At 48.1% G+C, this 27997-nt stretch overlaps 1 protein-coding gene across 3 annotated transcripts; it reads right to left on the bottom strand.

Annotated features, from left to right (window-relative positions):
* On the bottom strand, positions 1 to 27970 carry LOC117727988 (kinase suppressor of Ras 1-like). Of its 3 annotated transcripts, none has more exons than XM_034528581.1 (18): positions 27553 to 27970; positions 9976 to 10123; positions 9008 to 9374; positions 8342 to 8517; positions 8171 to 8237; positions 7293 to 7376; positions 7147 to 7208; positions 6200 to 6312; positions 5876 to 6050; positions 4136 to 4193; positions 3740 to 3794; positions 2272 to 2508; positions 1991 to 2187; positions 1727 to 1823; positions 1181 to 1314; positions 950 to 1081; positions 555 to 690; positions 1 to 399 (listed from the first exon to the last, which is right to left on the bottom strand). In XM_034528581.1, exons 1-18 carry the CDS (start codon positions 27730 to 27732, stop codon positions 262 to 264), a joined length of 2556 nt encoding a protein of 851 aa, XP_034384472.1. In that variant the 5' UTR covers positions 27733 to 27970; the 3' UTR covers positions 1 to 261. The 3 variants fall into 3 exon arrangements, with proteins under 3 accessions (XP_034384472.1, XP_034384474.1, XP_034384473.1); XM_034528583.1 differs by lacking the exon at positions 27553 to 27970 and adding an exon at positions 24935 to 25007; XM_034528582.1 differs by lacking the exon at positions 27553 to 27970 and adding an exon at positions 16334 to 16490.
* Positions 27971 to 27997: the final 27 nt, after the last annotated feature.

The following is a 27997-nucleotide window of genomic DNA, read 5'->3' as shown; positions in this document are numbered from 1 at the left end:
TCACGGTAGAAAAGGTGGTTTGTATTAGTTGATACTCAGCAGGACAGCTTCAAAATGTTCACACTTCTTCACAAAATCGTATTTACAACATGTTCCATTTGATTGATGGAGCATTGCATCTCATTTCTGCTTCCATGACATTAAAACGTAGACATCCATCCACTAAACAAAATGGTGAAGACCTTTCTTGAATGCTGGTGTAAATGGTGTTGTAGGCTGGTCCACCGTGCATCCTGGCAATGCCTTCTGTTGCTATGATACCTACTCAGGTGTCTTCCAGAAGTGTCCAGGGTGAGACAGCCTGCGGTTAAGTTTAGGCAGCCTCTCCAGCATGCCGGCCAGCGGAGTGAAGGTGGGCCTGTTCTCGGCTTCAGAGGACCAGCAGGCAGACAGGATCTCCTGTTGAGATGGAAGGAGGATTGCTGTTGTCCTGATGATGCCCGTCTCATGGTGCTATGGTGTCATTGTTTTATTCAGCAGGACATTGAGTGTGTTTGCCTCTTACACTCCTGCTGGTGAGGATTGCCCTTCGACGTGCTATGTGACAGACTCACCGTCACCTCCTTGCCCAGGTTGGCGTCTGCCAGCACCTTCTTCACGCCCACATTGCTGCCCACTAGCCAGATTTTAGTCTCCGCGGGCAGGTTGGTCATTGGCCAGTCTCCGACCTGCAGCTCATACCAGATTGTGCTGAAAATGACAAAGATGACAGAAATCTGATCAGGAAAAGTAGTAAGAGTGAAACCCCCTAGCATGAACGTGTTGTAAGGTAACAACAAAAAGACTCTAAAGACACGACCAAGCACCAAAGATGAACAATGAAACATGTTTCGTTTTAATACTTTAGAATGGAGCAACAACGGAGTGCCTGTTGATAAACCTGAGGAGGCTGTTGATTCTAATCAATCAATCAATCAATCAATGAATCAATCAATCAATCAATCAATACCCAAATGCATAAACGTCAGCAGCGTTGGAGAATGGCAGCTGGTCCTCGTCCACCTCTGGACTCATTTCCCGAACAATCTCTGGAGCCAGGTAGTCGATCCAGCCCCGGGGTATCCTCAACACGTTCTTCCTTCTAAACACACCCACACACACACACACACACACACAGCTAAAGACCGGGCTCTTGGCTTCCCAGAGGAACAGATATTGGATGGAGAGATGTCCCTCCCACCTGCCTTCCTGTACCACTCCAGCCATCCCAAACAGGCCAAAGTCTGTGATGACCACCCTGTTTGTGTCGTAGAACACGTTCTTAGACTTCAGATCCTTGTGAATTATGTTTTTGGCATGCAGATACCCCATTCCCTGCAGAAGAGTGGAAGAAGAGTGAATTCAAAGAATGATGCGTCCTTCCTCTAACATTGCTCTTCATTTTCAAATGACATTTTCTTCTTATTTATTGAAGTAATTAATTATTATCTTCCCATATGTGATAACTTGGAGCTTCTAGAACATGGGCGAATGCAAACAATAAACAAATGTCACATTGAAATAGTACATTTTGAGTGCTAGTCTTTGAAAATGAAATATTACACAGAGATAATTCTCAATGTATCATTTGTATATGATTACTTTTGAAAGGGTTGGATCCTTTCACAAGCCACTGTATCTCTAATTTCCTCTTTCTGTTTCATTGATCAACAGAAATGAGCATATTGAAATGATTTCTTATCTTGTCATTATTCTGTCGGTCTCACGCGGTTCAAGGGTTGCTTACCTTTACAATGTCCTGTGCAATCTGTCTGATTGTATTGATGTCCAGCATGTGACCTCTTTCTCTTACAACAGAGTACAGAGTCACTCCTTGACAGAAACTGCAGAGAAAACACATGCAACAGTGGAACTCAGACCAAATTCAAAAGACACAAAAATACACAGCAAAACACAGGAAGTCCCATCACCAGTGTTCACCATAACGGTGGTTCGGATGCTGCAGGAAGTGAGGGAACCAGAGCAGAGCTGCGATGGCGTGCCGCCGTACCTGGTGATGATGGCGAGGTGCGGCGGGGCCATGCAGGCGCCCATGAACAGAATAACGTTCTCGTGCCTGGTCTGCCTGTAGTTCATCACCTCCTTCTTGAAGAGCTTCAGGTGCTCCTGGTTGTTGCCGTCGATCTCCAGGAGGCGAATGGCCACCTCCCCGTGCCAGCGACCCCTGTGCACCTTGCCCCAGTGCCCCTGGACCATCACAGAGTCCAATGTGTCAGCTGGGATGGACACAGATGTTGCCATTGTGTGTCTATATTACATGTCTGTCTTCACCTTGCCAATCAGCTCTCCTAGCTGCAGCTGCTCATATGGGATGTCCCACTCCTGCAGGTAGACGCTGGTCTGGCTGGCCTTACGACAGATGGGGCCCCTCCAGCGGCCGACAGCCCCACGGCGGCAGATGGAAGCAGGCAGGTCCTCCAAGCCGTCCTCATCACCCGCATCAGTGGAAAGGCCGTGTTCTCTGGCGCTCTGGTCAGCTGCTTCCTCGTTCTCTGCTGGGTAGTCCTCCTGAAACAGATGGCACAACCAGAGAAGAGAACGTGGTTTCATTTAGAAGGAGGATCAAATCAACAACTAAATGGTAGGAACAGATAACTCAAATGGAAGTAGGAAAGCATTATTTAAAGTTCATACAGTGGGTCATAGTAGGCGTAACATTCCTAAAGGGTCTTTTCAGCGCTACAGTGGCAACTACCAGAAATATTTAGTTTTATTGTTAATTTACTAAATTTTTAAATACATTTTTGCAGAATAGAATTGTCAACTAGAGGGCTGCATGGTGGTGTAGTGGCTAGCCCTGTTGTTTCATAGCAAGAGGGGCCCGGGTTCGGATCCCGGTCTGGACAGTCCTTCTGTGTGGAGTTTGCATGTTCCCCCCGTGGCAGCTTGGGTTCCCTCTGGGTTCTCCGGCTTCCTCTCACAGTCCAAAGACATGCAGCTCAGGTTAATTGGACTCTAAATGGCCTGTAGGTGTGAATGTGAACGTGAATGGTTGTCTCTATATGAGCCCTGTGATGGACCGGCAGCCTGTCCAGGTGAACCTGCCCATCAGGACTATCTCACATTCACACGTTCACCGAGGGCACAGCCTGAGTGTCTCGCCCCAGGAAACATCTACATGGACTGGAGTAACTCAAACTGCAGATCTTCTGACTGAAAAACGAGCCGCTCAAACTCTGAGCCGCAGCCGGCCCAAGAAGTACTATTTGATGTTCTGGACAGTGATATGTCATCCAACAACGATCACCTATGTGTGGGGGCGTAGAGGAGTAATGGATGAGCTCCCTCTGTGTGTGCCGTTACCAAAGCGTCTCTTGCTTTGTTACTGGCCGGCTGTTGGAGAACATGCTGTGCACCTTTTAGTGCACGTGAGCGTGCCCCACTGGTTAGCCCACGGCTGCCGCTCTGCACTGCTCTCATACGGAGGTAACAGCTGACGACAGCATTGGGCCGGAGGCGGAGCACCAAACCAAAGACACATGATTATTTCACAGGGATGTGATGTGGGCCTCCCTCATAAAGAGAACACAACCACATGTTCACCTCTACCAACTTTCACTGATGGCAAAATATAGCAGCGATAGTAAATAAGATATGTGCCCCAAAACAGTACTTTGACAAGTGCTGTGAACCACATAAGCACCTCACCCTATTAATAACAGGCAAATAACTTCATTTTCACCTCCCCTGGGGAAGTCCCTCACCAAAAAGACGAAGTGAAACGGCTGTCAGTACTCACCCCTCCTTGCTTCGCTGCCATTGGCTGAATTTCAGTGACGCCCAGCTGTGACACTCTGGAAGCAGAACTACAAGATTAGCAACCCACTAAATCCTTGGTGGGCTTATTAGGATCTGTACATACTAGCCTACGGATTGTTCTATTGAGACCTTAAAGAATGTGATATGGGTATATGCACTCATTTTAGATTTTGAACATCAATAAGAAAGCCAACATGTGAGTCGGACCTTTCACAGAGCACACTAGAGCACACTAGAGCACACTAGAGCAGTGCTCTCTGTAGCACACACTGTCCTGGAGACAGTGTCTCATTTATCCAAAACATTTCTTGTTCCCGATCAGAATATGGAATGGAATTAGCTATGATCAGCCAAAATGGAACCTCTGCTCTCTTACCCCGACTCATTGTTGCTGCCACAATGTTGAGCAGCAGCAGATGTGGAAGCAGGAACATCTGTTGGAGAGACAACTTCAGAATGCTGCACTGGGCCACAAGGGTAATTCTCATCATTCACACACGCTGCACGAATACTTTACACAGTATGGATACATATGATATTTCATAAATTCAGCAAATGTTATCAGTTTTTAAAGCGATCACAAATTTTGACCATTTGCAACTACGTATATGAAACAATTTAGTCACGTCTTCTTATCTGTATGTGTCTGCCTATTCTGGAGCGTGTACTCTGTCATGTGTTGTTTTCTTTTTGTTTTATTGTGTGTGTGTGTGTGTGTGTGTTGAGCAGCTTGCAGCCTTCTTGGCCAGATTGTTATGCCAAAATAGATGTTGGATTCTATCTGTTTAAATAGAAGTTAAATGCAGCCGTCGGCAGTGAATGTTAACCCTTGCTCAGCGTGTACGGTGAGGAACACTGTGTGGGAGGAGTCAGGACCCTCTGTGGGCGCTCATGTAAACACACTGTGCTGCTGTAATGACTTTATGACTACAGAGTAGTACCTTGACAATGACTCCTGGTTACCTGGTGGTGTTCATGAGTCACTGTGTAAACGTGAACTAGAAACAACAGGTCCTGACCTCTAGTCCCAAGCTGAGCCAATCATCGATGACACGGACTAACTACTCAAACTAGTTCAATACTAGAGCAGGTCCTCTCTCAGCACAAGGGGAACAAGTGTACAGTGATTGGTCGAACCCATGAGCCAATGCAGCGCTGGTATCCACCATTTATTAAAACGTGCTGTGTAAACAACAGAAGGCACACGACACAAACAGCATGTTTTTATGATAGAGGCATGTGACAGAGTTAGCTATGAGAGCTTAGGGTGGACTCCTTGATCGTCAATCTCTCAGCTGGAGATGTGAACGCCACGCAGGACGAATGATGTCACTTCAACGCTCCGAGTGGCAGCACGTGAACTTCAGAGTGATTTGAGGTTATATGTTTAAGAGAGCTGTTGATTCAACTTATGGTCCTTATGGAGGCTGCCGTTTGTGCTACGCTCCATGTGCTATGCTGTGTTACTGCATTCTAAAGGGAGTTTCTATTAATAATTCATCCACCACATTGATATCAATGAGAGCAGACTAAGCATCATAAATATATCTAACCAGATACATCCATACCGCTTATCCTCATTAGGGTCGCAGGGCGCTGGAGCCTATCCCAGCTGACATAGGGCGAAGGCAGGGGACACCCTGGACAGGCCGCCAGTCCAGCGAGGGCACATGTAGGGGCATACAACCATTCACTCTCACATTCACACCTATGGGCAATTTAGAGATCAATTAACCTGCAGCATGTCTTTGGACTGTGGGAGGAAGCCGGAGAGCCCGGAGAGAACCCACGCTGCCACGGGGAGAACATGCAGACTCCACACAGAAGGACCGCTCCGACCGGGAATCGAACCCGCGGCCCTCTTGCTGTGAGGCGACAGTGCTAGCCACTACACCACCGTGCAGCCCGTCTAACCAGATACAATGAGTGTGTTTTACCACCAACATCCTGCTTACTTTACACAAGGCTGGTGTGTGTGTGTGTGTGTGTGTGTGTGTGTGTGTGTATGTGTGTGTGTGTGTGTGTGTGTGTGTGTGTGTGTGTGTGTGTGTGTGTGTGTGTGTGTGTGTGTGTGTGTGTGTGTGTGTGTGTGTGTGTGTGTGTGCGTGGTGCTGACCTGGGAAGTGGAAGCGGCTGTCCCGGGAGCCCTCTGGTGACGGGTTGGTTGGGGGGGTGGCGCTGACACTGGTGGGGTTATGCTGCTGTAAATGTGCTGGGGACGAAGGTGTGGAGGAGGTGGCTGATGACGGGTTACTACTGGAGTCCAGCTGGTTCAAACTGGGGGTAGGCTCCTGGAACGAACACACGCACACGCACACGCACACACACACGCACACGCACACGCACACACCAAAATCAGCAACAGCAGTACAGAAGAGAATTCCAAGCATATTATATATAATTATGAATAAAGATCTATAGAAAAGAAACCTGTACTTACCCTTTTGGTAATAGCTTTTGGTAAAGTGCCAAATTGCAGTGGGATCTCTGCTGTGTGATCAATCCGATTATTGATATCTGATGGCACTGATTCGGCCCTCCGCATCCTCGGCACTGCAAATCACATTCAAACATTAACTCATTTTACATCAAAATGAATATATGGAAGGACACTTTTTTTTTCCGCACACATTTTGAAGTCTGTCTTAAAAAACGTTCTCAGCAGCACAGCATCACCGTCTGACCCTTTTCTTCGAGGATCATTTTGTGGGTCCAATCAGTGCACGTTGTGTGTTATCATGGTACACCCAGAGAACCAGGAGGGCTCTAAACCCAACCAGGCCGGTGTCACTACAAAGCACTGTGGTGGAAACAGAGAGCCACGGGCTCCTCAACCAAGCACCATAAGAGTGGACACATCTGCTCAGGTTACGCTGTATAAGAACCACAAGCACACCCCAAGACTTGAACAGAAACTGTGACTCTTTGCTTTAAGAAGGATCCAGAAGTATCTCATGTTGTCGTCATCTTGGTTGGTCAGCAACAACATGGTGGATCGAGTGTCCAGAGCAAGAGACCAGGTTGTATAGAAACCACAACTCCTCACTTGGCCCTGGTGTCTCTACATGTTATTCCTCATCTCTCCCCATTTCATGTCAGCTCTGTACTGTCCCCTCTGTATACCACCAGCTAACTGCAGAACAGAGCGGCAGTAGTTTGTAATAGCTTTTATAAATCGTAGGCACATTTCCTCACTTGTACGTAGGCAAACATTTAGTGTAGATCCTACGCTCCGAGGTGGTAAATGAGGGCCGTGAGGATGAGTACATAGACACAGCTGACTTCCTGAATACACTTGTCACGAGAGGTCATGAGCTGACATACCTCTGCAGTACTTCACTAGAGCATCAGGTCTTTCTCTGGTAATAAGTGAAAGAAAGTGCTTACATGTGAGAAAGGATATCCGACATGAGGGAGCATCTTTGGTACATTTGTTGTGGCACTTTAACCTGTGAACAGAAATGACGAACCCCAATGAGAGCACAGCAGCTATCATCACATGGAGCGGGGAGCTGACATTTACAGCCTCTTACTTGCAGTGTTTGCACTTGACACCAAACATCATGCTCCTGCGACACACTTGGCACGTCTGGGAGAGCCAGGACTTGGTGGAAAACCTACCGAGGGAGAACAACAACCTTTATTTATCACAATGACATTCAGATGAACTCACCTCCTCCATTCAGTGTAGTATTGAATGGAGGGTTGTCTGGCTTGGGATTGGAGACCCCCCCCCCCCCCACAGTCACAAAAGGAAGGCCCCACAGGGGCATAAAGGAAGCATTTGGATCCAGTGTAGACCCATATTAAGTACTGAAAGGCCTTTATTATTGCTACCACAACTTCATGGTGCAATACTAAAACTAAAGTTATACTTCACACTGTGAATGGAGGAGAATGGAGGAGGTGAACCCGATTTATTCTCTGTGCCAAAGGTGGAATTCTTTCCTTCATCAACCTCCTTAATGTTGTCTTCACTATCAGCCATCTGCAGCCCCAAAGTGAGACTCATTATATGGAGGATGTGCAGCTACCACGTCGTCAGGGGGCTCCATAGCTGTGCCCCGACCTCTATAGAACGGTGAAAGCTTTCCATGGAAAGTCACAGGAAATAATATTAACCGTCACAAGCAAATGATCAGCACATGTGATGTGAGAGGTAGTTTTTAAAAGGGGCAGACATGTTCTAACCCAAACACCCCATAAGGTCTCAATTAGCTTTTTAAGCTAAACCAAAAATATGTTTGCTATTAAAAGTAGGAATGCAACGTTCTGACTTTTTCAGCCGCTCGACTCTTTAAACACAAACGTCTCCAAGCAGCTTGTTTTGCATAACACTTGTAATAGTGTAATAGTTTGTTCATCTCACGTCTTCTATTCTAAACCAGACAGGAGGTGGACAGTAACTGACCTGTGTGTTACAGCCAGGCCAATGTCTCTCCTCATGGTCTGAGGGGAACTCCTATGCATGGTCACATCTGTGGAGAACATCACAGCGTAGTATGTGAAAAACACAAAGAGAGACGATGGGAAAACCAAAACACAGAAAGAACCCGGGCCAGCGTCTGTTATGAGGACTCACTGTCCAGCAGGGTGGGGGTGGCCGGCATCGTGTACGGGGCTGAGGCCGGGACGGGGCCGGGTGTTCGGGCAGACGGCAGCGGTGACCGCAGCGGTGACCGCAGCGCTGCGTCCTCAGGACTGTTACCACAGCCGTTGATCTGAAGAGCACCCAACACTTTGTTCTTCTTCCTGGCTCTGCAAGGACAAAGAGCAACTAACACTCCTGTCCACAGCGGGCCCCTTCCCCCTGGGGCCCTGGGAGGCACGTTTACCAGGCAGAGTGCGGACGTTTTTCCTGGTGGTGGTTTCACAGGAAAGGCCATGAACTCAATTCAAAGTTAGAATCCACTGGGAGGAAGGTGCTCCGGAGGTTACATGGCGATGTGCCTGATATATGATGAGGGGGGTATTCTCCAGCAGCAGTACAGGACCTCACACTGAAATCACTTTACATTTCATCTTCTGGAGATCACAAACATGCACTGGAGTTGTTGGGTGACGTTTTCCCTGCTGTGGGATTGATTAAGCAAAAATCATCTTGTATTTTCAATGTAATGACTTAATGGCTGAGGCTCTACCGGAAGGCAGTAACGTATGTCTGAAATGTAAAGTGCATGTATAAACAGGCGACTGGTCTGCCATCGTTACCACGAACACACGACTGCAGCATCAGCTCTGAACCCACCTGTGTGGCGCCAGGTCCTCGATGCGGTTGGCCAGCTGGGACTCGTGACTCTTGCTTCTGGTCATTGTAATGTTGGGGAGGAGCTGCAGCAGCTTGCGTGAAGGTGGTGGTGGTATGTGGGAGGGCTTGCTGCTGTGCGTCTTTGAGGCTGGAGTGGCTCCGGGGTGGCTCGGCTCCAGGGTGAAGGCGTCCTCAGATACTACGCAAGCTCTCTGGGCACCCGAACAAGGTACCACTGATATGGAGATGGAGCGGCCGTGGGTGCTGGTGGGCTGCAGGGGGGCGGAGCTGGAGGGGAGGCTGATGGGAGAGAAGACGTCCCTGTCCTGTCGCGGCTCAGAGCTGTACGAGTCAGGCCTCGAATCAGCTGCAGTCCAAGAGTAAAGATCCAAAATTAGTGCACAAAAAATTCAAATATACTATAATTGAGTTTACCTTTACAATGTGCATAGAACACTCGAGGGCCAGTGACCCACACAACATGAAATTATTACAACTGTAAAGTAATAATACAGTAAAACAGCCAGCAGCATAACAAGAAGGAAATATCGTTCAATTTCCATGGCAACGGAGCAAACCCCATTAGCTGGTGAGGACCATTTGATACAGTTGAAAGCTCGGGGAGAAGCTTATACAGTAAGTGGACGTTGAGTCACAGTCTAAAAATGGTGAAACGATGCCAGTGACCCCACGATACTCGACGCTTCTATTTGAGTGGTGACTCAAACTAAAAGCCTCGTCTGATGACACCCAGTGGAGCTGGGCTCCAAGCTCCTTTACTGGGCTGCTCTTCCTGCTTGGATTTCAAATCCAGAATCAAAAGGAACCACATATCTAAAAATGCCTGTTTTAAAGAGCAAATGGTATATGTTAAACTTTAAAACCCAGATGGCTGTTAAATATTAAACAGAATGAATAAATCTTAATAATAATAATAAACTGAATTGATGCAGAGCAGCCAGGCTCACCTGCGTCATTGGCACTCTTCAGACAGGAGAGGGCGGCAGTGAGGCGAGGGCGGTCCTCTGAGTTGGAGCCCAGGCGTCTCATGTCGTCCTGCAACTCACAGCTGGAACTGTGCAGCAAGCCGTCCACTGAGAGCTTCCCTGCTGCAGCCTGCAGGAGATGAGGAGGACACAGCGTTGTTGGTCTGGGGTTCTACCCCTCTTCTGTGGCCATGGTCAGACATCTCATGGCTCATACACATAGTTGCCCCTGCACTGAACCTGTTCATGCATCACTCACAAACAGGGACACTTTCTTAAGGATGAAAATGCCATCAGCAAAAATAAGTACTGGTAGACTTTCACCAAGACCTACAGACTGTACGTCTGCTCCACCACTACAGCCATTACAGTTCAATCAGTATCAACAAAAGGCATCATGAAACATTCATCTCACGGTGTAGCAGAAGAGGCTGTTATTATAGTTGAAATGTCTACACATACGTATACATACTTGTACAGTGTTTCATGTCATTTTAGCTGACGCTTTTATCCAAAGCGACTTACAATCATGTTACATTCATACACCGTAGACACAGCTACAGGGAACAATGCAGGGTTAAGTGTCTTGATCAAGGACACATCGACTAGGGGGGGGATTGAACCGCAAACCCCCTGATTGAAAGACGGGCATGCTAACCACTGACCCACAGTCGCCCCAGTGTTCAGCTGCCCAGGAGACGAAGGACACGCCAACAGGAGCACCAAGGAAAGGAACCCCGTTTTCACACAGCATGCATTTTGATTCTCTTTTCAAGTGACAGCGATGGACAGACTCGCTGGCTTCACAGCAGAAACATCTGAACAACGATTTGACGTCGACATGCCTCCTCATCAGCAGCTGTCAGGCAGCTCCAATCAGAAGTGATCGCAGGTTCACGATACGGTTAGGTGTTCGTAGACCTCCATGTACAAAACAACCATGGAGAGAACATCTCCTGTCCGTGGCAGACCAGGGACCACGAGTGACCAGGGACCAGTCTATCGGGATCCTCAAAGCTCCTTAACACTACATGCCATCACTCACACACTGATGGGAGGGGCTAAGGTTCCACCTGCACATCAGGACTAACTAACGTTCATACAACATTCACAGCTACAGGGAGACATTTGGGGTTAAGTGTAAGTGTCTTGCCCAAGGACACATAGTGTAGCCGGGGATCGAACTGCCGATCCTCTGGTCGAAGTACGACCCTGCTCACCACTGACCACAGTCACATTCAGTTCTGTTGATACTTCATTCTTAAAGAAGTCAGCAGGATGCAGACTAGTCTGTGCGGTAAGACCAACAGTACGTCGGCCCTGGTCCAGGGGGGCCCTCTGCTGCCCTTAGTTACATAGCAGCACGTTGAAGCCTCACTCTCAATCTGAAGTCTGCACAACGCTAAGCTTTGCAGTTACATTTCATACAGGGTGTGCATATTTGAAACAAGAAGAACTGGTTCTAAAGGGGGCAGAGCTGAAAGTTTAAATCTACACCAGCAGGACAAGCTTCAACAGAGTTGATGCAGGTGGAGAGGGGAATGTATTCATGTATTCTGTGGAGAGCTGGCTCACCTGGCAGCTGGGTGTCTAGAACACGGAGCTTCACGTCACTTCTTATTCAGTAACAATTAAAAGACACGTCTGTCATAAAGGAACAACAAACAGGAATGGAATGAAAACCAGAAGCATGGGTAGTATCACAGAATTTACCGTAAAGGGCATTTGAGGAAAAAAAACCTCAACTGGGTCTCAACTGTGATGTTTAAAACCAGTCGACTGTCTGAATACCAAACCTGAACCCTGACAACAAGGTTTACTCTGCACTGCTATTATTTGACTGGAATGTGTTTTCTCAGCCCTTGGTGTGTGTGTGTGTGTGTGTGTGTGTGTGTGTGTATGTGTGGGGGGGGGGCTTAATCCCCTGGCAACTGGCGGTTTCCTGCATCGTGTCCATGGTAAGTGAAATGGACGGGCCGGGGTAACAGGAGTCTCAGTATTTGTGGTGTATCCAGGAGATAATGCTGAATTGGAGACTTCTATATTCTGTGCACAAACACCATTTTAAGACTTGTTAGAAATGCAGATGTGTACATGCATATGTGTATGCATGATGTGAGTAAGGTGCTGTTGTGTGTATGCGTATCCATGTAGCGGTTGCCATGCTGATGGCTTTTATTCTGCTTGGAGATAACGGGTGGCCACGGCTGTCGCCGGCGTAGAAGCATGAAAACCCGACTTAGATATTTCTGGCTCACCACTATGATGTTCAAGTGCTTCATAAGATCCATAAAACAGAGCTAAGTCATGCATTGTGTGAGAAGAACTTGCTCCTTTTCCAATGGTAAGGACACAAATTGAACACGACATCTTTATCATAAGTGACTCCACGTGTCGTACAAAGCATGAGGTGGCAGCTTTGTGGAATCTGACATTGACCTGCAGGGCTCGATACATGAGGGCCTAAGGAGGACCATATGGGGTATCATGTCAACATGGGCTGCCTGACCAGCTGTCTGTACGACCGCCTGTTTCCATCCATCTGGGATAAGGACCTGTGTGAATCATGGCTCTTGTCAGTCATACTTCAAGATGTTGTTATAATCCCTGGAAACTTGGACCAGGCCTGTGGCTGACAGAGACCGCATTTATGTCCCGTTTCTGACCAGCAGGCAAAGCTGATTTCTTTTAAACCCGACCACATTGTTCCAGAACTATAAAAGCAGGTTTTTTATAACTCAAACGTCTTTTCAAAAGTTATTTCAACCTAAATCCCAATCTTTCCCCCACCATGTAGTTGTTGTGCTTTCCAAACCTTAACCATAGAAGGCCATATTGGAAATGAACCAATCATTAATACCCGGTTACGGTTAGGGTACAATAGTGGAAAGGTTGCTATAAAAAACATAACGTTGTTACATTTATAACTGATTAGTAAGAGTTCTGGAAAGTACATAAATCCTACTGTCCTGCTGATGGGCTGGTTGATTAGAAAATACTCATATGTCATTTTGAAAGGCAATCACAAATATCCTATTTTGTTGCTAAGGACCTGTTAAATAATTAATAATCATCTTGTCATCCATCTTAACAAGTGACCTACCAAGTATACATTCATATAAAACTGGAACCCTCCAAAGGGGCTAGAAAGAAATATGAGAAATTAAGTCAAGATATGATTAACAACACCGAGGTGAGAAAAGGCTGGACCTCTAACGGAGGGTTTGCATTCATGGCTGGGTTGAGAGATGTGAAGGGCCCATCACGGGGAACATCTACCTGCACAACAGAAAGTGTGGTTGCACAATCATGTTTCCAATCCATGACAACGGTCTGTCAGGAGGGACCTTCAAGACACAACAGGAGTTTGGCAATGAAAGGAGAAGAATTCAAGAGTAACGTTCTCCAAAATGCTTCCAGCACTTAACACCCTTTCATAATCACTGCTACTAGTTACCGGTGGCTCTGAGAAGCGGATGCTGGACCTATATTACCAAACTGTGCATGCCAGGAATGAGAAGATAGTTGAATTTCCAAGATCAGAGACCCAGTGAATCTTTGAGAGGAATTCAGACGTGTCTGGATGAGAGAAGGCGGCTGCAGCCAGAGACAGAAAGCATCAGTCTTCTTGGACAACTTCCTGCCTCACCAGTGACTCACCTGATCCATTACTTCAGCAATTATTGACCAATCCATCTTCACCTATCCTACTCTTATTCAGGCAGTACTGGTTTTATTAACGCTCTGTGTGCCGGGCTTTACGTCATAGTGCCATACATCATTGTATGCGTTGCACATTTAAAGTGTCATTAGTGTGTATTACTTAACTCTTATTCAATTATTGACAGGGAAATACAGATTGTCAGTCACAGATTGGTGGACAGATTTGTTGAATATAGTTCTTTCCACAAAACTGTTGATGGCGGTGTACTCGAGAGCTCTGGGTCCAGAGCTTAGAGCCACCCAATCAGAGTGGGGGAAATCTGAATGTATGACTACCATGTTCTCTAGATTATAGATTACGTGACTCCTAAAAATAAAACGTGGATTGTGTTTGGCTGTTTCTGAATGTTCTTTTCAAACTGTCAGGACCTCGTCTGTCCCCGATCCTCTATCGCCGTGGTGACGTGCAGAGAGGAGGAGCCGGAGATGGAAGAGTCTTTCTTCAGGTTAATAGATATCCATCTCCACACAGATCAAACTGCTCAGTAGGAAGTGTTCTGCCTGTTGATGCAGACGATGTCAGATTCCTGGAGCTCATTAATCCTGTGGGTCTCACCCCCTGAGGGTCCACCATGCCGAACTAGAGGAAGGCCAGCGCTCTGAAGCCATCTCCGTGTAAAGTAGAGACCACAGCTGTCATCAACAATGTATGTATGACACTTGATCTTAATGTTTTATGATTATATTATTGTTCCAAAGCATTGTGCACATTGAAGAGTGCTCAGAGTCATACAGTTCTATAGGCAGATTATATAATGTGTTAGAGCTCTTCTAACGTAACGTTGACCACACACAGAGAGGTTCTGGTCGGGCCTCTGAAACATCTGCCACAGCCGCATTAACAGGTCTACATTCTAAAGTTCTAGTATGTTTCTAAATTCATCCCAGTGGTATTATATATTTTTTATCAATATCTAGTTTCAAATAGTCAACAGTGTGAAGTAACATCCAGTCTAAATCAATGAAATGAGATGAAGGGGCACTGGAGCTCCTCTGAAAAGCCTGTGTTGGTTTGTGATCACTGGTTGACATCACTGAATCTGAAGCGAACACCAGGAACGTGCTCCAGAAACTCTGTTCACATGGCTCCTGATTAACATCTCAGTCCTAGAATAGGACAAAAAAGGATCAAAACCGATGCAGCAGATACAGATTTGTATTCCACGCATCCTTACCTGGCCAGAACCTGGCAAAAAAAGTGTGTGAAAGACACAACTCAGTGGAACACCTGCTGGACGTGGTGAGGAGCTGCAGCTCCATCAGCACTTTAAAGATAAACTAAGATATCAGCTGGTCAGCACTGTACTCATTGAGCAAAACTATTAGGGTTCGTATTACTTACTTTGAATGGTTTTATTACTTGTGATTTGTATGACTTACTTTTAATGTGCTGTACTTCTTACCACATGTACTGTTCTTTGTGTCTCATCCTGTACTGTTTGCTATTGTGTTATGTTTGTTATGGTCTGTCAAGGGACTACAGATGCAAATGAGCTGTCGCTACAATCTGGTACAGAGCATCAAATGGTGACATTCATGTTTTAACTGTACGTGGGCCCTTTTAAATAAAGAGACAAAAAGAGAAAAAGTTGAAAACAATTCAACTCAGAGCGGAAACAAAGCTCTTGACATCATCAGCGTTTTCTTCTCATTGTCATAATTTGTGCCAGATATCAGGAGCAACAGGACTTTACCACAATCTGACCAGAGCACAGTGGGGCACGCTGCTCTCATAGATTTAAACTGCACCGTTTGAGATGAAAACAGCGTACAGTTCAGGTTGTGTTATGTAATTCGGAAGTTGTCTAGCAACGATAAAAAAGGACACAGCACACTGATCCGCCTCCCTTTTCCACCTGCAAACCGCAGAGAGGAGCTTTTTATGTGACCCCGACACAGCTTCCTCCGGAGCCACCAAAAGATCTGTAGGACCCCCAAAACCAGAACACACATGCTGATGTGTGAAATGAAGTTCCACCCAAACGCTCCACACAGCTGTGAGTTCCTGGAGTGCCCTGAAGTGTCACTGAGGACGACCCCTAAAGGGCAACAGGAGCAGGTGATTCTCCACACGGACAAAGTGCCAATTCATCAATTAGATTTAGTTTTCAAGAAGTGAGGACGGTTTCCTGTTAACTCCCCTTCCATAAAAGATTAAAAGGGCAGAAAATCAAAGGTCGGAGACTGACGCATACCGATACCTGGGCAGTGCCTGGGCATGCCTCAGCTGCCTGTGTTTACAGGTGACGAAAGCAAGGAAGCAAAGGAAGGAAGGCCGACTGACAGAAAGACAGGACGCTGACTGAGGAGCAAAGAAGCTCTTTTGAAATCACACAAAATAGACAGAATATCTTCTCTGATTCTAAACCACTGGTTTCTCACGCACACACAAGAACACACAGGACCTGGGTTGTGAGGGACAGAGTCCACTCTCACAGGCACGTGGGCCTCCACCTAACACACACACACACACACACACACACACACACACACACACACACTAATGAGCTTGGAGTGGTTCTCCAACGGCACTGCTGTCAAATAAGGAAATGAGGGCAGCACCTTTCCTGGCCCTTGTCTTGCAGGTTACACTGACCGCTCTGCTACTGTACATTACCATGTGGTCGGGAGTCTCTGCTGGACATCAGAGCCCCTGCTCTCATAATCCAGGCACTGTAATAGAAGAATCCGTGAGCGCAGCGGGCTGCTGGGAAACGCACTGACAGAGCCAACAAGTCTTCCCACCGCTGTTATCACACTCCCTGTTTTTCTCCTCCCTCCCTTCCATGTCCCTCCCCCTCTCTCGATCTTTCTCACAGTGCTCTTCCTGACATGCCAACACTGTGCATCCATCAGTGACTGGCGGCGGCCGACCGTGAACTCACGACTCTCTGGAAATGAAACCGTAATGGCCCTGATCTTCACGTTTAGTTTCAATCCCTTATCTGTCCTGTGTGTGTGTGAGGCTTCTTTTATAAGTCAGTAAGGAAACTGATAGAGTGTTTTTTAAATAAATATCTAGACTAGTTTATTGTTTTGCCTTATCGCTGCGATAGCTTGGAAACCGCTGCTGGAGTTACCCTCTTCAGGTTTCCGGAGTGTTTGTCAGTGCACATGTCTAATCAGAGCTGCACCCCACCCTAAGAAACCCTCCACTTCCTCTACATGCCTTTTCTCCTCCCACGGTCTCACTCCCCTGCACTGCCCCAAGCCAGGCCATATAAGAATGTGTTTAATGAGGGGGCAAAGAGGGAGAGGACAGGGGGGGCTGTACTCTGGCTGTACCTCATCATTTTACACTTATTCATTGTTATTATATTGTTCAAATATGTTTACATTCGTATTCTATTGTTTTTTTTATATTCTTCTGTTGTAATCTTTAATGAAACTCAAGAATTTCCTTCGGGATAAATAAAGTTATCTTCTCTACAATCATTTTGAGGCGAGGTATGAAAGTAACGAACCATAAGCGATAAAGAGGGTTTGTTCTGTCATCTGTCACAGATGATTAGTCCATTAATCAGCCTTTCTTTGTTAAGTTTCTCATCTTTAACTGTGTTTATCCAGTAAAATGCCACAGAATTGATCTTACATGATGATAAAGTGAATATTTGATGAGAATACAGCTGATGTTTTCCAGACTAACGATGAGAAGGGTTCTGTGAAGCAGGGCCTGCTCCTGTCGTTGTGTCGCAGTGTGGACCAGCAGCAGATGAGAAGGCTCACAGTGTGATTAAGGTGAGTCAATAAGCAGCCACAACCACAAATGACACATGTGAATCCAACCGACTAACATCATACATTGTATGAGCTCTATGTGTGAAGAGTCTGTGGGAAGCTGAAGCACCGTGAGCGCCTTTCCTTCTCATGTGTACCACCCAGTGAAGTCTGTAACCATTAAAAACACTGATCAAGGAACAAGAAACACGTTCTCAAACAGAACAAACAGTAAAGGTTAAAGGCCTCTCCGTGTCCCGCACGTGGAGGACGTTAAAGGTCCTTCCTAGGGCCAGGGTTTGGTTGGTCTATTCTGGACTAGAAACATGGACTCTGAGAAGAGGAGCCGTTGTATGGAGATATTAAGGGCTCATATAAGCCAACAAAAAATGCAAAATTCTTAGTTTCATGTGGTTATACAGTGAAGAAAAGACCCCCCCCCCCTAAATGCTGCACACTGGACCTTTAATTGAACTATTTTATTGAAGAAGGATGAGCCTGACTGTCCATACGGCGTTGGAGACTCTTCCTCTGATCATGAAGATGACATCAAGTAAAGTCTCTAAGGGTTCAGTGCTTTGGATTGAAGGTGCATCATGTGACACACTCATCAACACGCTTGTGTTCATGTGACCTCACTCTGAGGAGTGCTGGATTCCTCCACTGAGAGCTGCAGCTGTTCCATGTCAGTGCTGCCTTCACATTAGGACCCATCTGTATTGTGAAGAGTGGAACAGGCTGATGGCCCTCCAGCTTCGAGCAGCACAAAGGCGTTCACGCAGCGTGAAGAAGACAACCAGTGGAACCGGCACAGCGCCATGAGGAATGTTACCTACCTGGGAACTCACATCTCATACTCATAGAGGACTTGATTGCCTTCATACCAGTGGTGTAAAGACACAGGTTGTGTATAACATGCATTGTAAAGAAACAAAGGTTGAAACTATTTGATTTGGCTGAAAGATATGAACTCAAATGTAGATTTGGAAGAATCCTACAGAAGAGCCAGTTGCAAAGTGTTATTGTTATTATTATTACTATTATGATATAACTATATCCAAACCAAAGACAGAGCCATGTGTGGTTCAGACATAGCAGCACTTCCACAACTCTCCTGCTTCCCTTCATGCAAAAGGCTGGTTAGAACAGGTAAGTACCCACTTCTCCAGAGCCTTTTGCTTTCACTCTCCGGGCTGAGTAACACAACGAGTACCAGGGCTTGACCACAGCCGTAGACTCAAAGTCAAAGAGACTAGGACAGAATTCACAGTCTGTGAAGAACGTGCTGACTCAGTGGAGATGGGGTCAGGTCCAGAGGCCCCCAGGAGGACGTCCACTTTAAATGATGAAGAGGATCTGAGGTCTGGTTTGTACATTTGACACTGAGGGTCTTGGTGCCAGTAGCTGAGAGGAGGAGCTTCCAGCTGGCAGCTCTCTTCACCTCTCTGCCTCTTCATGCATTTTACTGAACTGTCCAAGTCGTGTACATATTGTGGCAACATGTCTGATCCCAGCTCTGCCCCCTAGGGCCATTGCTACTCTCTTCCACAGTATTGCATAACAGGAACACGCATGCAAAATGTGAAACCAGGGACATACTGACAATTATATTAAAAAACTATGCAAAAAACAAACTGACCGGTATAGTATATATTGAAATTGTACGTGAAAAATTGTAAACGGAAACTTGATGCTACAAAATACTGTTCATGCAACGTTCAAATGGGAAATACTTATTCCCTGCTGGTGGCCACAGGAGGCCAGGCCTGCCTGAAAATGCTCCCAGAGTAACTTCCCTAAGTGAAGGCTAACAGAAGTAGGATCTCATGCGGTCAGATCATTACATTTTGCTGTCTTGTGTAAAAAAGGGAAAATGTTGCCCTTATGGTGGTGCTAGAGGTCATGGGGTCAAAAGAAATATCATACATATCCCGACATGTGAGGATTGCCATCATGGGGTCCACACAAAGCAGTACAAATGCAACGTGTACATTCATTTGATTGGTACAGTCTGATACTCAGTCACACACATAGACACACAAAGTCGACACAGACGTGGTCTACAGAAACCAGCAGCAACCGGTGTGACCTCCTCTAAACTGATGTTGTGACCAAGTGACTCAGTGTGCAGTGAGCCACAGGGGACTGACAGGGACTAGGACACGTAGGGACTAGGACACAGGGGACTGACAGGGACTAGGACACGTAGGGACTAGGACACAGGGGACTGACAGGGACTAGGACACGTAGGGACTGACAGGGACTAGGACACGTAGGGACTAGGACACAGGGGACTGACAGGGACTAGGACACGTAGGGACTAGGACACAGGGGACTGACAGGGACTAGGACACGTAGGGACTAGGACACAAGGGACTGACAGGGACTAGGACATGTAGGGACTAGGACACAGGGGACTGACAGGGACTAGGACACAGGGGACTGACAGGGACTAGGACACGTAGGGACTAGGACACAGGGGACTGACAGGGACTAGGACACGTAGGGACTGACAGGGACTAGGACACGTAGGGACTAGGACACAGGGGACTGACAGGGACTAGGACACGTAGGGACTAGGACACAGGGGACTGACAGGGACTAGGACACAGGGGACTGACAGGGACTAGGACACGTAGGGACTAGGACACAGGGGACTGACAGGGACTAGGACACGTAGGGACTAGGACACAGGGGACTGACAGGGACTAGGACACGTAGGGACTAGGACACAGGGGACTGACAGGGACTAGGACACAGGGGACTGACAGGGACTAGGACACGTAGGGACTAGGACACAGGGGACTGACAGGGACTAGGACACGTAGGGACTAGGACACAGGGGACTGACAGGGACTAGGACACGTAGGGACTAGGACACAGGGGACTGACAGGGACTAGGACACGTAGGGACTAGGACACAGGGGACTGACAGGGACTAGGACACATAGGGACTAGGACACAGGGGACTGACAGGGACTAGGACACGTAGGGACTAGGACACAGGGGACTGACAGGGACTAGGACACAGAGGACTGACAGGGACTAGGACACGTAGGGACTAGGACACAGGGGACTGACAGGGACTAGGACACAGGGGACGGACAGGGACTAGGACACGTAGGGACTAGGACACAGGGGACTGACAGGGACTAGGACACGTAGGGACTAGGACACAGGGGACTGACAGGGACTAGGACACGTAGGGACTAGGACACAGGGGACTGACAGGGACTAGGACACGTAGGGACTAGGACACAGGGGACTGACAGGGACTAGGACACAGAGGACTGACAGGGACTAGGACACGTAGGGACTAGGACACAGGGGACTGACAGGGACTAGGACACGTAGGGACTAGGACACAGGGGACTGACAGGGACTAGGACACAGGGGACGGACAGGGACTAGGACACAGGGGACGGACAGGGACTAGGACACGTAGGGACTAGGACACAGGGGACTGACAGGGACTAAGACACGTAGGGACTAGGACACAGGGGACTGACAGGGACTAGGACACAGGGGACGGACAGGGACTAGGACACAGGGGACTGACAGGGACTAGGACACGTAGGGACTAGGACACAGGGGACTGACAGGGACTAGGACACAGGGGACTGACAGGGACTAGGACACGTAGGGACTAGGACACAGGGGACTGACAGGGACTAGGACACAGGGAACTGACAGGGACTAGGACACGTAGGGACTAGGACACAGGGGACTGACAGGGACTAGGACACGTAGGGACTAGGACACAGGGGACTGACAGGGACTAGGACACGTAGGGACTAGGACACAAGGGACTGACAGGGACTAGGACACAGGGGACTGACAGGGACTAGGACACAGGGGACTGACAGGGACTAGGACACAGAGCACTGACAGGGACCAGGACACAGGGGACTGACAGGGACTAGGACACAGAGCACTGACAGGGACTAGGACACTTAGGGACTAGGACACAGAGGACTGACAGGGACTAGGACACAGAGGACAGACAGGGACTAGGACACAGGGGACTGACAGGGACTAGGACACAGGGGACTGACAGGGACTAGGACACTTAGGGACTAGGACACAGAGGACTGACAGGGACTAGGACACAGAGGACGGACAGGGACTAATACACAGGGGACTGACAGGGACTAGGACACAGGGGACTGACAGGGACTAGGACACAGGGGACTGACAGGGACTAGGACACAGGGGACTGACAGGGACTAGGACACAGGGGACTGACAGGGACTAGGACACAGAGGACTGACAGGGACTAGGACACAGGGGACTGACAGGGACTAGGACACAGACTGACAGGGACTAGGACACAGAGCACTGACAGGGACCAGGACACAGGGGACTGACAGGGACTAGGACACTTAGGGACTAGGACACAGGGGACTGACAGGGACTAGGACACGTAGGGACTAGGACACAGGGGACTGACAGGGACTAGAACACGTAGGGACTAGGACACAGGGGACTGACAGGGACTAGGACACGTAGGGACTAGGACACAAGGGACTGACAGGGACTAGGACACAGGGGACTGACAGGGACTAGGACACAAGGGACTGACAGGGACTAGGACACAGAGCACTGACAGGGACCAGGACACAGGGGACTGACAGGGACTAGGACACTTAGGGACTAGGACACAGGGGACTGACAGGGACTAGGACACTTAGGGACTAGGACACAGGGGACTGACAGGGACTAGGACACAGGGGACTGACAGGGACTAGGACACAGAGGACTGACAGGGACTAGGACACTTAGGGACTAGGACACAGGGGACTGACAGGGACTAGGACACAGGGGACTGACAGGGACTAGGACACAGAGGACTGACAGGGACTAGGACACAGGGGACTGACAGGGACTAGGACACAGAGGACTGACAGGGACTAGGACACAGGGGACTGACAGGGACTAGGACACAGAGGACTGACAGGGACTAGGACACGTAGGGACTAGGACACAAGGGACTGACAGGGACTAGGACACGTAGGGACTAGGACACAGGGGACTGACAGGGACTAGGACACAGGGGACTGACAGGGACTAGAACACGTAGGGACTAGGACACAGGGGACTGACAGGGACTAGGACACAAGGGACTGACAGGGACTAGGACACAGAGCACTGACAGGGACCAGGACACAGGGGACTGACAGGGACTAGGACACATAGGGACTAGGACACAGGGGACTGACAGGGACTAGGACACTTAGGGACTAGGACACAGGGGACTGACAGGGACTAGGACACAGAGCACTGACAGGGACCAGGACACAGGGGACTGACAGGGACTAGGACACTTAGGGACTAGGACACAGGGGACTGACAGGGACTAGGACACAGAGCACTGACAGGGACCAGGACACAGGGGACTGACAGGGACTAGGACACTTAGGGACTAGGACACAGGGGACTGACAGGGACTAGGACACAGGGGACTGACAGGGACTAGGACACAGGGGACTGACAGGGACTAGGACACAGGGGACTGACAGGGACTAGGACACAGAGGACTGACAGGGACTAGGACGCCACTTGCTCCAAAAGGAATCAGGGAAACGAACTGCTGTTCACTGGACCAATATCGGAGGGCACCAAACTAAGTAAATATTTAAAGGTATGATGGGTTTGGCACCATCTAGCGGTGAGGTTACAGATAGCAACCAAAGGAAACGTCTCCTCTGGTGGAGGACGCAGCAAAGGGAATGGCCCAACCCAGAGCAGGTGTTTGTTTAGCTTGCTCTAGACTACTGGACAAACATGGCAGTGCGACATTGTGGACCCGGAGAAGAGGATCCGCTCCCTATGTCGATTGTAATCTACCACAAACAACGATTCTTAGCTTCAGGTCAATTATACGCTCATCAAATGCTTATTAACATCATATCCCATTTCAGCAAAAGCATTTGGCTAAATGCTGCACACTGGGCCTTTAAAGATGCATTATAAGCTGGGAGTTGTCAAACCAGTTTTACTAGAAAGGGGACAGCACTCTGCTGAGTTCAGGGGTGGAAAGTTACTCCCACTCCACAGGAGGCGGAGCATGAGCGACACGCTAGCAGAGCGGAAGCTTCCGGGCTCCGCCTCCGTCTACACAGGATGCGTTCAGAATGACATGTAGTTCAGACTCGTTTCAGCCAATGAAAAGGCAGTTTTACATTCTGCATGACATGACATGCAGACTGACTGTTGAGCCTCTTGCTGTGCAACAGTGTCCATCCAAATGGAACGGGGGGCCAATAAGCACATGCTAAAGTCGTTTGTGTTTACTTCTAATATAATACTTGACAAATGCTAAGTATTGAGTATTTTCAAGAGAAAATTTGTGGACAATAGTTTGACTCAACTGAGTTTGATCATATTTCTTTATGAGAAATTTGAGTTGGTAAATGCTTGTTTTTAGCACCATCATTGGGTATCGCAAAATCTTGAGATTCCATTGAAAGACCATAAATTATCATATTTCACCAACAAACTATTTGATCGCTCATTAAATGATAGAGTAATCTATATTAAACCAACCAACAGTTGGTCAATATTATTATGGTCAATAATAATGGTCTATTAATGATAATAAAGAGTATGCACAGTAAGAAAACCTGCATTAGTACTTTACTTTTTATTCTTAAATATAATTTGCCAACTGAGGATTTCCCAATACTTTGGAACCATGTGAATGCCAAACTTCTCGTTCTTCCCACAATGCACCAGGGCAGACACATTTAAACCCACTAGAGACACGTCCAGGGGACACGCCCTATATTTCCCTCCATGATGCCACATTGTGAACAATCCGTGTTGGAATCGGCAGGAGAGCGAGTGAACGTGAGCGGGTAGCAGCCAGTGCTAAATGAAGTAGCGGTTGCATTGACTTGCATTGACTTGCATTACTACGTCTCACTGGTTGAGACAACATTTCAACACAGTGGGCATACTGTATTTATTTATTATTTAACTGAGAAAGTGAACAGACATTATTAAATATTACATGTACAAGCAAGTATCCTCTTATGCAAGTCAACACATACATCACACCAATGCCACTATGGTGGACACGTGTCATCACAGCATAGCAGACGCCAAGTACACCCACAGATTGGGGTTAGCAAGGTGACAACGGACGAGAGCAACTCTTTGGTTTCTTGAGTCGGCTGCAGCTCATGGGGAGAGTAGAGTGGTCGTCCCGTGAACCCCCAGCTGCTCCCCGGGCTTCACTGCAGCCCACTGCTCCTTAATAACTAAGGAGGGGTCAATGTAGAGAAGAATGTACCCACAGGGATCAATAAAAGTGTTATTTTTTTCAAATTGATTTTAAATTATCCACCTCTTTAAATGGGAACTACGTGGTGTATTTAACCGAGAACCACACACAATCAACGGGACAACACACTCCCCTCTCTGTTTCAAGCAAAAGTATGCAAATACAACCATATTCAAGCTCAGATCAAAGCTGACCTACAGTGTGGTCTTACCTCACCTACATGTGATCCTGTGAGGTTGGTGAAAGCCTCGCTGCTGAGCCCCTCTCTGCTGCTCTGAGCCCACCTGTTGCTTCCTTCTCTACAGTGTCTCAGAAAACTGAGGCAGAGCTCTAACCCCGCCTCCAGTGTTTGTGTTCTCTATTGTTTACAAGGCGCTTTCAAGTCTGCCGAGCTGTGTTCAAGTGTGTGTGTGTGCCTGCGTGTAGATCAGACATGTGCATGCTCTGGTGTGTGGTGGTATGTGCAGACGCTGGTTTGGGTGTGTATAAATAGCACACTGGGGAGGGACAGAGGCTTGCAGGGCAGCTGACTCAGCACATTCTAGTTTGGGTGAGTGCTCATCACAAAGACCTGGTGCTACTCACAACACTGCAGACAAACCAACACTATGCAGCACACAACTGCCAGGCTTCACAATCTAAAAAACATTCAAATGGTCAATATAGCTGGATACCACTAGAACTATGCATTCAACATTCAAACCGGTAAAAGAGCAAAATGCAACATAGTGGAAGATAAAGTGGAAATAACAAACTTATTTTGTTAACGATGCAACCATCGATATTTAGCCCTGACATGTGTTCACCTTCTGAAGGCTTGCATGGCACTACGGTACACCAGGGTCTTTGAAAAGTACCGATGGTATGCGTGTTAATAGTCATAAATACACACACACACACACTCTGCTGTATTGGTGTGATGTATTGTAGTGCACAACACGCGCCACCAGAGGGCTGTCTCTACTGGTGGAACAGGCAGCTGAACTCAGAGATGGTGGCTGAGGGCTTTGGGTTGTAATCTCCTTCCAACTAAAAAAACTGCTTATAGCAACATTACTTTTATTTAACGGCCAGTGTGCCACGATCATCTCCGTTCAGCCCACTAGGGTGTGTGTGCCATCTGTACCCGGCGTACGCATAGCGTTACCGAGTGTGGGGTCGAAAGACAGAGAGCATGTGAGGCAGTGTTCCCGTGTGTCAATGATTGCCTATTGACCAGAGGACACGCTAGAAAACAACGTTGTCGTCTTCATTTTTCAGCTCGTTTTTATTTTTGTGTTGCAGTTTGCCCAAATACAATTGTTTACGTTCAGCAACTGTCGGACTTCTTTGTATGTTGTATCATTTTGGGAGGCCAAGGAAACTCAATAGTAATTTAAGCATTCAGCTTTTTTACTAAACATTGACGTTCCACTCCGTTTCAAAGGTTTGTTGAGATGTTACCGCTGTTAGCCGTGTCGTGTCGGCCATTGACGATATCCATGAGGAGCGCTCCACTCGGGTCGGAAGGAACGTTCTCTTCCAGAAAGTGAATGAGGTGAAGAGAGTGCTCAGCTAAAGTATTCATGGTCCTCTGGCTCAGCGCACCACCAGGTCGTCCTAGTGAGTAAAGGCTTCAAGGCTCTATTACAGCTGACTCTTGGTGCCACTGGAGGTGGCAGGTCCGTAGCCGAGCCACCCTCTGGTGAAGCGCTACCTGCTGGGGGGGCCTGGAGACAGTTTGTTCCCCCTGTCTGGGTAGCGGCATGCATACTGGATTTGTGATGTAATTCTGTGTAATTAAAGGCATTTAAGAATAACGTCTGTTATTCTACAGTATTGTTGAAAAATAAGATGTTGTATTATTTTATGCATGTTCGGCTATTCGGGTGCAGCCCTGATGCCATGTTTGTTGTTCTGCGGTATTTGACGTTACCATTATCTATATCTATGGCTTTCAATCATGACTTGATAGAGAAGGACGTGTCTATGGCGGGGCAGTTTAGGAGGTCAATAAAAGGACAGGAAACGGTAAAAGAGAACCGTCAGAGCTACAGTTAGTCCATCATCGATGGTAAACACTTCCTCTGCTCGTCTACATGAGCCTCAGCACGCCACCACGCTCGGCTCCCACCTCATGTGAGTTTCTCAGGACCTTCTCAGAACGCGCGGGAGGCAACCCCAGCTAAATGGAGCCTCCTGCCACCAGCATACACCCAGGGCTGTGGCCAGCCCGACAGAGTGACAGCAGCCAGTCCTCAGCTACACCACACGCTGTCGGGAAACTGCACATGCATCACGCCCAAAATCCTATAAAACAAAAAACTCTGCATTGTTTCCCAACCACGTGGTACTCACACACCTGGAGTATGGTCAGAGGGGACTTTGATTGAGAGGGAGGGTTACATGGATCTAGCGCACTAGATTGATTTAGAAAAGAAGAAGTCTAATTATTCCGTTTGTTTGCTGTTGAGGTGTCAAACAGGTGTACACGTGTGTTGTATAACAGGGCCTTAGTCAGCAGGAGATGGGGTCTCCTCATTATTGGAGATGAACCCTACAATGGTTGTATCATCTAGAGATGTGTACAGGTGTGTTAGGGAGCCCACAGCACAGGTAGTCCCCTCACACGTTCACGTTTCAAACGGAACTACTTTCTCAACGGGTGACCACAACGTGAGAGTAACGTTAAGGCGTGAGCGCGGAAGCAGACCGTGGACGTGTGACGCGGTCACCGGGTCGGCTGGGGGACAGAATAAAGTGTAGCACCTGTTCCCAGTTCTGGGTCCCAGGACCACTTTGGCCTCTACAGAAGTTACAGCAGGCTCGAGCGCATTTCCGCTTCCGTAAGTTACCTTTGAAGTGCACATCTCCCGCTGCGTGAGGCCTCTGGGTGCGGCGCGTGCGGTCCCGTGAGCCTGCGGGCCGGAGATGGGCCTCTCCGCCAGGTTCTGGGTCCGTCGGCGCGCCCGCAGAGCGTCCTCGGCGTGTGCCGGCCCCGTCCCGCTGCGGACCGCCCGGTCTCCTCCGTCCATTCCTCCACACGGGTGGCGTGTCACGCGCACGGCGACCCGAAGACGCGTCGCACGCTGAAACGATGCGTTTCTTCAAACACGTTTCCGCATTTGGACGTGAAGTGAGCCACGAGTCTGCGCCACCGAGCGACCCTCCGCGAGAACGAGTCCGGGTGGAGCATGTTGGCCGAATGGAGACACACTTGTGGAAACGATGTAATTAAACAACATGCAAGTGTGTTTGAACAAATACTGCTCGTCCACGTGAAGGAACACTGCCCCCTGC

Source organism: Cyclopterus lumpus, chromosome 25, assembly GCF_009769545.1.
Source record: "Cyclopterus lumpus isolate fCycLum1 chromosome 25, fCycLum1.pri, whole genome shotgun sequence".
Taxonomy (NCBI): Eukaryota; Metazoa; Chordata; class Actinopteri; order Perciformes; family Cyclopteridae; genus Cyclopterus; species Cyclopterus lumpus.
The sequence above is the reverse complement of the archived record's forward strand: the minus strand, read 5'-3'. Positions and strand labels throughout refer to the sequence as shown.

Bases quoted from the DNA above. Each gene is read 5' to 3' on its own strand.
- LOC117727988 (XM_034528581.1), bottom strand. From the start codon at position 27,732: ATGGACGGAGGAGACCGGGCGGTCCGCAGCGGGACGGGGCCGGCACAC. The intron at 8,238-8,341 runs GTGAGTCCTCAT...TGTTCTCCACAG, and splicing joins CACCCCCACCCTGCTGGACA to ATGTGACCATGCATAGGAGT. The intron at 4,194-5,875 runs GTCAGCACCACG...TCTCTCCAACAG, and splicing joins CAGCCGCTTCCACTTCCCAG to ATGTTCCTGCTTCCACATCT.